The sequence below is a fragment of the Rhyacophila brunnea genome, unplaced genomic scaffold (assembly GCF_057557595.1).
Source record: "Rhyacophila brunnea isolate RB1 unplaced genomic scaffold, BYU_Rbru_1.0 scaffold_5, whole genome shotgun sequence".
Classification (NCBI taxonomy): Eukaryota; Metazoa; Arthropoda; class Insecta; order Trichoptera; family Rhyacophilidae; genus Rhyacophila; species Rhyacophila brunnea.
In genome coordinates this window covers 39,777,520-39,794,110 of record NW_028233170.1, presented here as the reverse complement: position 1 = coordinate 39,794,110, position 16,591 = coordinate 39,777,520, and the positions used below count along the sequence as shown (strand labels likewise).

At 33.2% G+C, this 16,591-nt stretch overlaps 1 protein-coding gene across 1 annotated transcript; it reads right to left on the bottom strand.

The window, feature by feature from the left end:
* Window positions 1-6,157: 6,157 nt before the first annotated feature.
* Window positions 6,158-14,598, bottom strand: LOC147066413 (growth hormone-inducible transmembrane protein-like). Its single transcript, XM_085955223.1, has 8 exons — window positions 14,511-14,598; window positions 14,193-14,392; window positions 9,571-9,682; window positions 8,744-8,885; window positions 8,175-8,350; window positions 7,703-7,863; window positions 6,957-7,089; window positions 6,158-6,500 (listed from the first exon to the last, which is right to left on the bottom strand). The coding sequence occupies exons 2-8, from the start codon at window positions 14,377-14,379 to the stop codon at window positions 6,416-6,418; spliced, it is 996 nt and encodes a 331-aa protein (XP_085811349.1). The 5' UTR covers window positions 14,380-14,392; window positions 14,511-14,598; the 3' UTR covers window positions 6,158-6,415.
* Window positions 14,599-16,591: the final 1,993 nt, after the last annotated feature.

Sequence of the window (16,591 nt, the reverse complement as noted above, 5' to 3'; positions counted from 1 at the left end):
GATATATCTTTTTCTTATATATCAGTTTTTTCCCTTTACCCGCTGCCAGAGATGTATGTAACATATTCCGACCACATTACTTTGGGTATTATTGATGGGTACTGTTAATCTTCCGTGTTCCGGATGCCGCCGCCAAAGAGTGCGACACTTCGTACCCTTGTGGCACAGCCTGAAGGGTTCCATCGCAGTGGCTGGCCCTCCCTCACCCTGCAGCGGTACTACAAAAGCGACCTATGTGCTGCAGGTCGTACATGGCGGGAGGCGCAGGAGTTGGCGATGGACCGAGGGAAGTGGCGCGAACTTATGCTTGCCCTATGCCCCAATGCCGGTCGTGATAGGGTGAAAGAAGAAGAAGACTGTGTAACGTATGGAAAAGAGATGATAGGAGTGGGTAGGATTTATGATATGGAAGGAAGGGATTATGAGGGAAGGTGCGCCTGGGTATGGGGAAAGTGGATATTGGATAGAGGATGGGATGGGATAGGGATGGGAATAGGATGCGGCAGAGCATGAGATGCGGGATAGGGTCGTGGGAGGTTGACATACCTCCAAAACCGAGTTGCCTGTCGGACTGCTTTAGTCATTCGGTTAATACTGTAATAATAATTGAAATACAATAAGAATAGATTAGTTTGGACGCCACCCTATGAATTGCATAGAGACAATAAAAGGTTATTAAATAAAAACGCGGGTATTAAATTTAAACAAATGTATAATTGAAGTATAGAAATATAACAAGCAGGCGAGAATGTTAGTATAAAACAGGTGTATGATTAATTAAGTGTTGACGAGCGCCTGGATAGGGTAATTTAGTTAATGATATCACAGATTAAATGGCCTAGTTCGGTGGACCGTTACGTAAATAATTTAAATAAATACCAGGTTAAAATAACCTCAGTTCCGAAGCCCTCGACGGAGATGCTGACGAGACGGATGAAATCCATCGCTTTGGACAATTCTTCCGTCCAAAGCGGAATCGAAGGGTGATCCTCCATCGCGTGTCGTCAGGATTTTAGAGCCATTTTCCTCCGTCGGATTCCAAAGACTGAGAGAGACGTTCTTCAGCCGGAGGCCAGAAACTGAGAGCCATGTTGATCGGCCGGGGGCAAGAGACTGAGAGCGATGTTCTTCGGCCGGAGGCCAGAAACTGACAGAGCGATTCTTGCTACTTCTTCACGTTGAAAAGTGTCCCCGCTTGGCGCCGGAAATAGTTCAACGAACTTTTTTCAAACTTTTCGACGCGCGCATGTGTTCTTATGTTGTCTTTTGCGTCGAGTTGCCAGCATAAAAAGTGTGGCCATGTAATAACATGACAACTGTTAATCTTAATAATCTAGTATGGCAAAGAGGTGAACAAAATTTGAGATACAATGTGTCCAAAGTGTCCAGTCACCGCATCGATAGATAATAGACGTATGTTTGAAAAGATTTGGATCAATAGAAATTCAAAAAAAATATGTATTTCAATGAGACATTATCTACCTTATGGTGGCCCTCATTCCTTTTTTCCTACCTACCAACAATCCCAGTATTGTCCACTGCAAAAAGCGAACATGCAATATGTTTACAGGAAAAGGTATGATGCAGACGGGTATTTTGTGTATAACATCTCAATTTAGGTTAAAACTAGACATATATGTATGGCCAGCCATTGATATAGAGCAGGGGTAGTGAACCTTTACCTACCGCCCACTTTTGCATCTATGTTAGTAGTAAACTTTTCTAACCGCCCACCGGTTCCACAGTAATGATGAGTTATAAAGTAGGGAAATAACTTTACTTTATAAAATTTATAAAGCAGAGTTACAGCAAGTTAAAGCATATAATAATAATTACTTACCAAATACTTGTCAGACTTTCGCTAACTTTGGCAGAATAAATCCTTATAAAACAATTTACTGTAGTTAAATCTATATTTTTATTTATACTTTGCATACATAGAAGCATGAAGTCTGATGAAATTACATTTCATTAATTAAATTATTAATGAGATCCCTGAGGCTGATTCTGCGAAACTAAATACTGGATATCATCGTCATACAAGTAAAAGTGTCCAACTGTATTTTTTGTGAAAATGCACTAAATGACTATCTGACATCTTACTAACGTTGCGGTTGTTTGGAAAAAATGCCCAGCTGATTTACAGCCTGGAAATGTACTAACACGAGTTTGTTAAAATGACTATCTGCTTTAAGACACATTTTTTTAACTAGAAAAATTTACCATTGGACTTGGTCATTTTTTCTTGTAATCTTTTACAACACAAAATGACCAAGTGACAGAAAACGTTTGACGCATGAATTTTTGTCTCGCAATAAAGTCACAAAATTTGTTTATAAAATGAGTCATAGATGTAGATTAATGGTGGAGATGTATCAAAACCAAATTAGAGGTGATAACACCTCCGGATGCACGAGGACTGGTTCGTAGCTTTTCTCAGTTGACAAACCTCGTCTTCTTCGGCTAGCTCAGTTATGTGCGTCCGGAGTGGTGTTAAAATTATAAGTCTTCTCGGGATAAGGAGTAGTGTAAATGATACCCCTTTGTGTTATTTTATTGAAGTTTATTTGCATCTATAGTACATAATATAGACATTCTTTCGTAATTAAATTTTTTTAAGTCAGTCGCTCAGAACCTTCCAGTTATCAAGTTCGACGCTAACTGCCTCGCTACCGGGGGTTCCTTTTCAAAATTCACTCGAACCCACGCCGACTCACGAAAGAACTCTCGCGATTGGCCAAATCCAATCGGATGATCTTTTGATTTGGCGAATCACGAGGTAGACTTCAGCGCCGGCGCGCGACGAGTTCAGCATTGTGCAATGCGCGGCCGAATTATATTTGAATTCACAATTATACACTCTATAATAATTATACTCTTAATAATAATCTCTTTTCTACATAACATCTCTATTACGCAACACGATCCGTTCATCTCTTACATACTTCATTAGATACTAGGTACATGTTTATAATTAATTCACCTATTTTATATAAAACAAATTTGTGATCTTCTTAAACTATTGATTACATACATCATCTTTCATACTTTATTATTACCTTTACGCGTTTTATTGTTCATCTTCACCCAGTATGTTACTTTCACATACCGGACAAAGGACTTTACCTAAGAATAAAATATTAAGCAGTCGACCAAGGAATCAGATTAGGTGTTTTATTAAGCCGTTTCTAGAGGTCAGGGTTATGTTTTGGCTTATAATTACTAAATGATTATTTCACACCGGGAGAAGCCTGCCTGTAACAGGGATGTGTCAGTGAGTTTAAATATCGTCACTGTTCTGGCAGAAGACACTAATTCGAAAAAATGACATATTGAGTTAGTTATACCAAAATGTTCCTTATTTCAAACTTTACCGTCTGGAAACCTTCTTAATAAATAAAGTCTTTATTTTAAAGTCATCTTTTTTACGAATACTTAATAAACTCACATGATAGACCATTTCAAACATTTTAACAACTTCAAGGTTAAATTACTCAAAACTAGTATTCTCCAGTTAGTGTGTTCTGCCAGAACAGAGACGATATATTTGTTTATTAAATTACTTTATATTTGATACATGATAATTATAAAAAATGGGATAAATAAATTGAAAGTTAGTAAGTAGAGCATACTATCTTCCTGATAAGTACCAATAATGAAGCCAACGAAATTGAAAGTTATTTTTTAAATACTTTCTCCATTAGCCATGGGCCTATGTCTCCATTAGAATGTATACTGGAGACAACCATCGGGGCAAGATGACAACAGGCTAAACTACAAGTGAGAAAATTGTTCGGGTCATGGAACATATCACAAACTTCCCAACAATTGAGTCACATTACTGTCGAAAGTCATCAAGTAGACAATATTTGGATGCTAAACTCAGTATTGCAAAAATGTATGAACTCTATGTAGAACAATGTTCAAAAAATAATGAACAACCTGTTTCTAAAATAACGTATACTCACATGAGTTCAATTTTTCTTTTTTTCGACCCAAAAATGATCAATGCTTTACATGCAACAATGCATCACTGGAAGACAAAGAAAATTTAGAAAGTCGATTTATAGTCAGCACCTAAAAAGACGCGATGAAGCTAATTTGGCAAAAGCAGCTGATAAATTATGTTCTTCTACAGTTGTGGCATTCAAGTCGGCAACTTTTGATTTACAAAGTGTTCTACAAATCCCATGTTCAGAGATATCACAAATGTATTACAGCCATAAACTTTGTGCCTATAATGTCACATTGTATGAAACTGATCCTCCAAGCAATGCTTTCTGCTATATTTGGACGGAGGTGAATGGGAAACGTGGTAGCTGTGAAATAGGATCGGCTATATCGTCGGTGTTTTGTAAAAAGGGAGAATCAACCATTTTGGCGAAATCGAGTTTTTAATGAAAATACAATATATACCCCACTAGCTTTGTTGTGTAAAAACGGCGAATTTTTAACTCCACAGGAAAGTACTTAAAAACGATAATCTACTAAAATTAAATTAATTAAAATTACGAAATAAAAAGCAAATGTGACATATTAGGCCTTTTAAAATATTATATAATAATACCTGTTATAATGACAGTATTCTTTCTAAGCTTAATTATAAACTTGTTACATATTTATAATCATCTACAGGTTAAAAGCAAATAAAAGTCAAAAGTTAAAAATCCTCCTCCTGTAAAGTAGCATTTTGGTTGATTCGTCCTTTTTACAAAACACCGACGATATAACTGTGGCTAGAGAATTTGAATGAAAATGTTGAAGAAGTAGGTATCATTGTATTCGGATACTTGCTCAGGTCAAATTGAAATCAGTAAGTGGCAGCACTTTTTTTATATCTAGTTCAGACTAGAGGTGAGTTAGAAATACTGTCACCAGTTTTCGTACTCAAGTCTCGGCATGTGCTATCCATACTCAGTACGTGTGGCCCAATATACTTGAAACGTATTCGAAGTTCGAACGCATTCGATGATATCATCGCCGCGACTCGCTAGTTGGTACTGTTGGTAGACTTTCAACAAAATTGACATTAAATGAGCGCGAGCGTGATAGCATAATACATGTACAGTATAATTTTTTATGTGCCCGGAATTCACGTTTTCCCGGCAATTGCGTGTAGTTTTTTCAGTCCCGATGTATTTCAGTACATTTAATATCCGCACTTACGTTTTTTTTCCCGTGATTTACGTCGGAAATATTCAAAATATGCGAGTTACGCGCGCTTGACAATGATTGGGTCGTGACATTCGAACGGCGTAAGGTGTTTGGAGGGAAAACTCTGTGTCTTTAGAACAGCGCACGGTGATTGGTCTTTACATAACAAAAAAACAAAAATGCAACAAACTAACAATGATTTTTTTAATAAAAAATAAAAAAAAATTTCAATAAAATTTTTAATTGAATGTTGTTTTTTAATAAAACGTTATTTTTTTAGAAACATAAAATTTAAATGTTCTTTTTTCAATACCCCTCTTTTACATTTTCCCTACAATTAGGTGTTTTTTCTTCAGTCCCTTAAAAAACGTAAAATAGGGGTTATACTGTATGTCTAGCAGTGATATTATACTCAACTGTCATTGCTCTCCCTTTCTCCTCAGTTGTAAAGTTGGTATAGTGAAGGACAGAAATGGTCACATGTTTGTTTTATAGTAATACTATTGAGTTAGTTACAGTTTTAGAAAAGAAATATTTAGTTTACCTACCGCCCACCATGTAAGCTGGAACGCCCACTAGTGGGCGGTAGGGACCAGGTTGACTACCCCTGATATAGAATATGAATGAAACAAAAAAAGAATCGTGTATGTACCAGTCTCGACTTTCAATTTCAATGGAATTTCTTAAAAAAAATTTGGGCGGAAAAATTAATAATAAAAAAAATTCGGCAGACGTAATTAAGTCCTTGAGAATCCCAAGAAATAAAAAAAAATAGCCCAATTTTTGAAAAAACAAATTTAATATTCTTAATTTCGAGAATTCCCGAATCTCAAGAAATCACAAGCTCTATAATACGTGACAGTCACAGATCTCCCATATGAAGCTATAACATTGGATACAAATTTTCATCGGTCATTGAATTTGAAGCCAATAGTGAAACAAATAACCACGGCACCATTATAAATAGGGAGAGATGATGAATGGGGAAAAAAATACTCAATCATAATGGCAATGAATTTAATCATCAAAACAATAATATGTACATATAAATGTGTCAACACAACCACACATAAAAATACTAGCGGAACATAATGCAAACGCCTCTATAGTCTATACATTGTAGACTTCAATTGCATTAATTTTTTAATCTAATTTTAAAAATATATCACGGGAAAAAATAAAGTAAGGTTCCAAATTCAATCTTCTGTTAGTAATATTATTACCTATAACTCAGTTTCTGACAATTTTTGTCCCTCGTTTTCTACTTTTTACGACTGCCACCACCAGCCAAGATAGACGCTATACGTATGAAGATGTTCAATGTGTCCATATAAATTGACATGGCCCTGCAAACAATACATTTATTAGTAACACATAATTATAACATTATGTACATACTATGCAGTTGATTATTATCCCTTACTTTCTGATACAAAAGCACAGATTTTACATCAAACAAAAACAACAAACAAATTAGATTCCAAGACGAAATAAATCTATACTTCTTGAATCAATTTAAAGTAAAGTAAAACAAAATGAAGATGCATCTTAGATGCACAGGACTTTTATATTAATATGACCAACACACTAGAACATTGTACATATCTTGTGAAAGAACTGAAGTGCCATAGAGATGTGACAAATTCACATGTTTTTTCAATGTGTGTTTGGACCTAATAGGTTGAGCAAGTGGCCAACATCCATTTCTAATAAAATCAAAAATCTGTCAATACAACCTCCACCCTGTGGAGGCCCATATTGTGATCTTAGAATGGTTAAAATATAATAAAAACAAAACTCACGCATTGATGGGATCGTAAGGCTGATATCCGTAAACAGGGTGCTGTTCGGCTCTCTGGATTATACGCTGCGTATCATACACCAACAGTCCACCAAATAAAATTAATCCTCCATATAATGACATTGAGTAAAGACCTGGAAAGACATCAATTTATTTTTTTATTTTTACCTAAATGATCCACAGCGTACCATGAGAGACTATTGGTATACTGTATCCGCCATACATCAATTTATTCAATTTGTCACTGATAAAGTAACCATTCAATTATTTAGTTTATAATTTATTATTAACTACTAATTTATAATTTTATTATTCAATTTATATTACGTTTCATGGTAGGTACATGTCAATTAAAAAATATTCATCCAAAGAATATTGGCCTGAAACACTAATTACTTTTGATTAATCAATTCTCACAATTTGGTGAAAAGAAGGCCAGTATATAAAAATGACATAATAAATGTACAACAGAAACTGAATCATCCGTTTTCAACAATAACAAGATGATGGCAATTGATGAAGTTGTCCAAAGGATAAAAGATGAACTATCATTTCAAAAATATACGTACAGTTTGTCCTTATAAGAATTTTTATTGTACATATTATTTCTTTAGTAAGATGGCAAAACACAATGAAACACAATGGTATTTTGATCAAAATTTTGATTGATAAAAAAATGAATCGAAATGGGAAAATGGATCGAAATAATAAAAATAAAATGAAATAATGGATAATCAAGTTTCTCACCCGCTCCGAGGACTGACGTCGCCGGTAAGAACATGCCAGCCACTGAGGAAGCGAACACGACTCCCAAACCCATGGCAAGCGGAGCGCCCATATTCAGAAATTCACCCGACGGGGCGCAGACGGCGACTGTGCTTAATCCCCCAACGATTCCTGCCGTATACCTAAACACGAAATGTATAATAATGTATAACCAGGCCATTATGAGATACCCTAAGCAGCTCCATTTAAATGAGCTTGTGTTTATGTTCGTCCCCACCAGATGATTCAATAATAAGACTGCCAAATAACACAAACCATATGGACCCTGAATACTAGATGACCAGAACGAAAAGTGTTATATTACATTTTTGATCTGTCGCCTTTTGCTGATTTATTTCACTGTGAAATTTAATGTAGCCGAATAAAAAAAACAACATAATTTCTTTAATAGATCGAGTTATATATTACTGGATATTACAAATAGCAATCGTACCAAGCTGCTCTGATAAGTAGAGGACCTCCGAGAAAACAAAGCGGGGCGAGTAATCCGCCCATCACCGCCGAGTGGAGGATCCAAGCAAATTGTTTCGGACCGACGCCAGGTTTGTATTCGATGCTCCTCATCATTGCGCCTGTACCAATCATCAGTGCTAAAGATCCAACTAGAGCCTAAAAAAAATACATTTGGTAGTAACAGGTATCTGGAAAAATAGGTGAAAAATATTTATTATCGAATCATTTTGTAATTTTACCAATTACATCTTTCAAATTAAATTTTAATTATATAGTCTCTTTTTCCCACATGTTGCGGTAAACTGAGATGAGTGATCATGAAAGATATTTTTAAAAAGGTAAATAGCTATTTTCATTCCTGAACAGAGGGTATGGGTGACCACAGAGTAGACAGTTAGTACAAGGAATGGTCATTACCATAAATAACAATATGTTAATTTGGCAGATGCAGGATTCGAACAGGCAATCCACGACTTTACAAGGTGGACGCTCTGCAATGACTGCTGTAGGTGACAGGTTAGAAGTGAAGATTATTAATTAGGTACTTACCATCCAGCCACTTTTGGTGACGATGGCCATTAGCCTGGGAGATTGAAATATTGCCATAGCAGATGCGGCCGTTAGAGTTATAGATCCTCCAAAGTAGATGTATGTATTTTTGATTCGATCCTTCACATATTGAGGCCATAGACTACAATGAAAAAGAGATTTAATAGTATCGCGATATACGTATTATAGTGGAGCATGACACATCATTATAGCCATGATATTTACATCAGATGAAGCAGTTTTTCCCATACTGTGGTAAGTATACCCATAAAATTAGGGACCTTCATTTTCTTATCACACAGTAGCGAGTGCTGCCAATGCTCACGTATGCATATGAAACGTGGACTCTTAATGAAAAATTCCAAAAATTACGAGTAGAGCAACGTGACATGGAAAGGTGCATGTTGGTCATAACACGTAAAGATCACAAAAGAAACCAATGGATAAGGAAGCTAACAAGAATATGCGATGTGATAAGAGGTCGCTAAGCATATGAAATGGCAATGGGCTGTACATGTCGCTCGGTGAGTAGACAACCGCTGGACAAATGACATCATATAGTGGTACCCGAGGGGCACCAAACGGGCACAAGGACATCCTGAAACCCGTTGATTAGACAAGGTCATAAAGTTCAGTGGATGTACGTGGCAGCAAAAAACCAGGTACCAAGAGTGAAAAGAGCTAGAGGAGGCCTTTTCCAGCAGTGGATAGACCTCGGCTGATGATGATGACATTATTCAAATTTTTAATATGGACCACCACTGATTTTAATTATTAGTCTGGATAAACGGCATTAATTAATTAATATTAATATAATTTGGACGTACTGTGATTCTTCCAAAGTGCCAGGCCTAGAAGAAAGACCTAATCCATAAAAACATAATGCCCCCATTCCGATAAGTGATGCACCGGCCACAGCTCCTTTTCCAATTCCAAAAGCTGTAACAAAAAACAAAATAAGATGTGTTTTGCCACTTGTTTCGGTAAAATGAAAAATGTATACAATCACAATATTATCAAGCATGGATGTTGAAAAAATTAAGGGTAATAGTGCCGCAGATGCCCGCATGAGCTTTTATAACTTTCTTTTTAGACACAAACCCAACCTAATCTAACCTAATCTTAGTGTGTGATAATGATGCTTCGGAATGTATGAAAATATCAAATTTTATATTAACAATTATTGGTTCAAAAAGCATCTGCGCCGACAGAAAAAGGTATTTAAGGCGAAGTCTTCACTGAGCCTTTTTTAAAGAGGCACGTAGCGGAAAAATACGAAGCTTGCAATTTGAGACATTTTTTTGATAATTTACAATTTCAACTGTATTAATGAATAAATATGTATCTGAAAACATTAAAAATAAAAAAAATTTTATTTTAAGTCAAAGACAAACTTACAATTGTAAAAAATGTAATAAAATGTGAATTTGTTCTATCGGTCCGCACCCTATTATTACACATATTTTATGGTCATATTTATTATTAAAATTTAGTTTATTAAGTTTTCTAAGCATCACCTAAGCGATTTTTGACAAATTCATAGTTTTAATATTTTTTATATCTATTTTAAAAAACATCGATTTTTATAAAAAATATAAATGTGTATAACTTGAAATCCTTTTTATTTATATCAAATTAATATAAATAAAAAGGATTTCAAGTTATACACATTTATATTTTTTATAAAAATCGATGTTTTTTAAAATAGATATAAAAAATATTAAAACTATGAATTTGTCAAAAATCGCTTAGGTGATGCTTAGAAAACTTAATAAACTAAATTTTAATAATAAATATGACCATAAAATATGTGTAATAATAGGGTGCGGACCGATAGAACAAATTCACATTTTATTACATTTTTTACAATTGTAAGTTTGTCTTTGACTTAAAATAAAAAAAATTTTATTTTTAATGTTTTCAGATACATATTTATTCATTAATACAGTTGAAATTGTAAATTATCAAAAAAATGTCTCAAATTGCAAGCTTCCTATTTTTCCGCTAGGTGCCTCTTTAAAAAAGGCTCAGTGAAGACTTCGCCTTAATATACTTAATTATTGTCAACATGGAATAAACTGTTTTCGTAAAAAAAAAAAAAAAGATCATGCAGGCATCTGCGGCACTATAACCAAAATAATTAAGGATAAATTCAATTCTGATCTGGTTGGCCAACATTATAATAATTTATATGTTCGCCATACCAATCAAATCCAGCGTAGCATTCAGATATTTTGATTAAGGGGGGACATGCTCGTCGAAGGTCAAAATTGAGTTTTTATTGTATTTTCAAACCATGATCCTGGACACTCCTTAAACGTTGTAGATAATCTATTTATATAATTTTGAAGCCTTATTATCCTTTATGGTTATTTTAAACACTTGATGACTGCATAAAGTATTTTTGTTACATAAAATAGTATTCTTTTAAACCTCTCGCTCTAATGTTTTAGAATATAGTCATATTTCGGTACATAACTGTGCAGTGGTGTTAAGATTTTTTACATTTATTAATTTTTAAACGCATTTATAAAACCATTAGTATAATTTATTACGAGATAATTTTTGTAAAATATTCACGATAAAAAATTATATTGATAATCTCTTTGATCCCAAATTTGACAAGAATTAGGCATTTTATTATTCAAAAAATCGGCCAGATTAACACATTTGAAGATGATTTTAAAGATATTTATTGTAAGCTATGTCTTTGATCATTCAAGTGTGATAAACATCTTATGAATAATGATTGCTTTATAATAATTATTGACCTAAGAATAAGGTAGTGTTTTTTTGAAATACGCCATTTCTTTTGGCATTCCCCAGTGGTTAAGCTACAACATACGGCCGTAGCCATAAATTGACAAACTATAATTAAAGTAGGGAGTAAAATTATGTTAACGCGCGTGTTTGAACATGTACCTAACCAAATTTTTTTTTAAAAGGTACATGTTCAAACACGTGCGTCAATGGGCTGTACATGTCGCTCGGTGAGTAGACAACCGCTGGACAAATGCCATCATATAGTGGTACCCGAGGGGCACCAAACGGGCACAAGGACATCCTGAAACCCGTTGATTAGACAAATTAATATAAATAAAAAGGATTTCAAGTTATACACATTTATATTTTTTATAAAAATCGATGTTTTTTAAAATAGATATAAAAAATATTAAAACTATGAATTTGTCAAAAATCGCTTAGGTGATGCTTAGAAAACTTAATAAACTAAATTTTAATAATAAATATGACCATAAAATATGTGTAATAATAGGGTGCGGACCGATAGAACAAATTCACATTTTATTACATTTTTTACAATTGTAAGTTTGTCTTTGACTTAAAATAAAATTTTTTTTATTTTTAATGTTTTCAGATACATATTTATTCATTAATACAGTTGAAATTGTAAATTATCAAAAAAATGTCTCAAATTGCAAGCTTCCTATTTTTCCGCTAGGTGCCTCTTTAAAAAAGGCTCAGTGAAGACTTCGCCTTAATATACTTAATTATTGTCAACATGGAATAAACTGTTTTCGTAAAAAAAAAAAAAAAAGATCATGCAGGCATCTGCGGCACTATAACCAAAATAATTAAGGATAAATTCAATTCTGATCTGGTTGGCCAACATTATAATAATTTATATGTTCGCCATACCAATCAAATCCAGCGTAGCATTCAGATATTTTGATTAAGGGGGGACATGCTCGTCGAAGGTCAAAATTGAGTTTTTATTGTATTTTCAAACCATGATCCTGGACACTCCTTAAACGTTGTAGATAATCTATTTATATAATTTTGAAGCCTTATTATCCTTTATGGTTATTTTAAACACTTGATGACTGCATAAGTATTTTTGTTACATAAAATAGTATTCTTTTAAACCTCTCGCTCTAATGTTTTAGAATATAGTCATATTTCGGTACATAACTGTGCAGTGGTGTTAAGATTTTTTACATTTATTTTTATTTATTTATATATTTATTTTTAAACGCATTTATAAAACCATTAGTATAATTTATTACGAGATAATTTTTGTAAAATATTCACGATAAAAAATTATATTGATAATCTCTTTGATCCCAAATTTGACAAGAATTAGGCATTTTATTATTCAAAAAATCGGCCAGATTAACACATTTGAAGATAATTTTAAAGATATTTATTGTAAGCTATGTCTTTGATCATTCAAGTGTGATAAACATCTTATGAATAATGATTGCTTTATAATAATTATTGACCTAAGAATAAGGTAGTGTTTTTTTGAAATACGCCATTTCTTTTGGCATTCCCCAGTGGTTAAGCTACAACATACGGCCGTAGCCATAAATTGACAAACTATAATTAAAGTAGGGAGTAAAATTATGTTAACGCGCGTGTTTGAACATGTACCTAACCAAATTTTTTTTTAAAAGGTACATGTTCAAACACGTGCGTCAATATCATTTTACTCCCTACTTCAATTATAGTTTGTCAATTTATGGCTACGGCCGTATGTTGTAGCTTAACCACTGGGGAATGACAAAAGAAATGGCGTATTTCAAAAAAACACTACCTTATTCTTAGGTCAATAATTATTATAAAGCAATCATTATTCATAAGATGTTTATCACACTTGAATGGTCAAAGACATAGCTTATAATAAGTATCTTTAGAATCATCTTCAAATGTGTTAATCTTGCCGATTTTTTGAATAATAAAATGCCTAATTCTTGTCAAATTTGGGATCACATAGATTATCAATATAATTTTTTATCGTGAATATTTTACAAAAATTATCTCGTAATAAATTATACCAATGGTTTTATAAATGCGTTTAAAAATTAATAAATGTAAAAAATCTTAACACCACTGCACAGTTATGTACCGAAATATGACTATATTCTAAAACATTAGAGCGAGAGGTTTAAAAGAATACTATTTTATATAACAAAAATACTTTATGCAGTCATCAAATGTTTAAAATAACTATAAAGGATAATAAGGCTTCAAAATTATATAAATAGATTATCTACAACGTTTAAGGAGTGTCCAGGATCATGGTTTGAAAATACGATAAAAACTCAATTTTGACGTACGACGAGCACGTGGGCCGTTAAGTAAGTATATAAGTAAGTTTTTTTGCTTCGTGAACAGAATGCATAGAACCATCGTTCCAATTTCTATTGAAATAACAAAAAATCTGCATATGTTTGCAGTAGAGTTAACTATTAATGAAAGGAAAAGAAAAATATAGACAAAAAATAGCTAAAGGAATTTAAAAACGTATCCAATACATATATATATATATAAATATGTATCTACACATACATCCTCGCATTGACATTTAAACCTGTTGTCTTGTTGTGGTTGTCACTATTGACAGTTTGATGGTTCGGCCACCCCAATACAAACCAGATTGGGAACCACAAAAAAGTTTAATATGTGAAAAATGAATGCGTTTAAATACCATTGTTGCCGGCTGGTGCCATAGCTCTCTCCCATAATGTTGGAGACCTCGTAACTCGAATACTCCGTGAATCTCGAGCAAAGTTTCGTAGGGCATGATTTCGAGATGCCAACTGGTCACAGTGGACTACTTTTACTATATTTGAACATTGAAAAAGACTTCGCGACTGGCAAAGCCGGGACAACATCTTGGCGAAGATGCTAGAAAAAAAATATTACACAATGATTAACGAATATTGCAATATTGTGACAATTTAATCATATTATCCAAATAAAAGTAGTATTCAATTAAAAATAATTAGTGCAGTAGAATACTCACCTCTATACCAGTACTATTAACAAAATTCAGAATTTTAATATTTTACGCCTAAACCAGTTGAATTTACACAATTATTGACACTTCAACCATATGCAACGCTGTCATAGACTAACGCCATAGACTAATAATTGATAAACGCTGTTCTGTATGTTTTACTAATAATTTATTTACGTATGTGCATCTGTGTTCAGATGGCAAAACCTGATATGTGCACTTTGATAATTGTGCAGGAGAACCACCTATTTTAAATTTAGAGATTGCTTGAATCTTTCTGGTGAATATGTCTTTTGAAAATAATATAATGTAACGATGTATTCGAAATGAGTTTTAGATATAGAATAAGTAATTCAAAGTTTTGATTCTCCACATTTGGTAGAAAAAATGATTTGCCAGATTTTACAAGTTATCATGTTTTGCCATCTTATGTTCCAATATTATGTTGTAATTATATGGTAAGATAAACTAACATGATATGTGAGGTAATTGGATAATAAAACTTCAAAAAATAGCTTAAATATATATAAATATATATATGTAATGCTTGACGCTTACTATCAAATATTTTCAGAGGGTTGCAAAAATAATTCCTCATGAGAATTTTCCGTTCCATGAAATAATATGAATTCAATATTAGGTATGTTCTTACAGGTATATATACTTAATATAAAGAAACGATTAAATCATTATATATTTTTTTAAATTTTAATCCTTAACAATATCTTCTACGTCTGCATTGCCCTCAAGCTCATTTCCATCAAAGCCATCTAATTTTTAACAACTTCAACTTATTACCTTCGTTATCTTTATTTGCGATGAATTTGTGAATTTGTAAGTAGTTTGAAGAAGCAAAAATAGTATTTTGCGACATTTTCATCACTTCAAACGGCTTCCGATCTCTGGCTACTCTTTCAAATTGGAATCGATCCCGGAGTACCATATTTTTTAAGTTCTTGTCGTCAAACTTTTTTTGCTATCTCTCTCTAGTATGATAGAATAGAAGAAATTTTGGTCAATCAGCTTTTTCACCGATGTATTTTTTTATAATGCATAAGTAAACATACATGCCACATTAATATTTCTGTTCTGTCCATCTGCAGCATCTGAGTATGTGATAACGTGTTTGATTTCAGGTGAAAGATTCATGATTTTCTTAAATACACATGATGCGATGTCATTAGAACCTCTCCACCGGTTGACTCGTGCCACATTATAACCTTCTCTAATAGAACTTCATTAAACATTCTCTAATAGTTAAATTGTACAAAAACAATAATCTTTTATAGTATACAATATTTGTGGATAATAGCAGACATGGTAGAACCTGTTGTAAACAACTAGTTGGTTAGATCTTTCCTTAGCTGTAGTTTATCTCTTGATTTACTGTAATAACCTTTATGTGCATCAATGAAATGTGCATTGTGTTGTTTGAAGATTTCATTCATTGCCTCTTTGATATACATATGACGTTTACATGTAATATATTCATCGCCTTATGTATCTAAATAAGGTTTATTGAATTTGAAGCCCGTTTTGTTAAATACATCATAATAATTATGCAGTTTTCACACTTCCATTTTCCAACTTCATTGTTTTATATTCACCATTACATAATTTTAATATTTAAATGACTTGGTAAGCATATTTAAATAGAAACATCTTCTCAGAAGTAATGGCTTTCGTGTTTTAGACGCTTTCTTATAAATGCCTCGATTTGGACTCGTTCATCAACCAATTTGTTTTTTTGTGGATGTCTTCCTCTTAAATCTTATCCATGAAAGCCAGCTGGTGATGAATTTGTCAGAATGAATTATTGTTGTAGTATCTGTTAATTCAGCACCACTAACTGACGTTTGAGGATCAGATTCAATGGATTTTTCTGGACAATTAATTCCTGCACCGACTTCCGGATCATTATTTGCACCTGATGGTATATAGAGAGAGAGAGGGGTATTTTTAAAACTAAGTTACCTATGAGAGTATTCCTCTAGTAGTTTTATTAGGGTTTTCTTTATCCTGCTGGTTCTTCGTTCTTCGTTAGTTCCAACTATCTTTTCATCTTAGTCATTTTATAATACCTACCA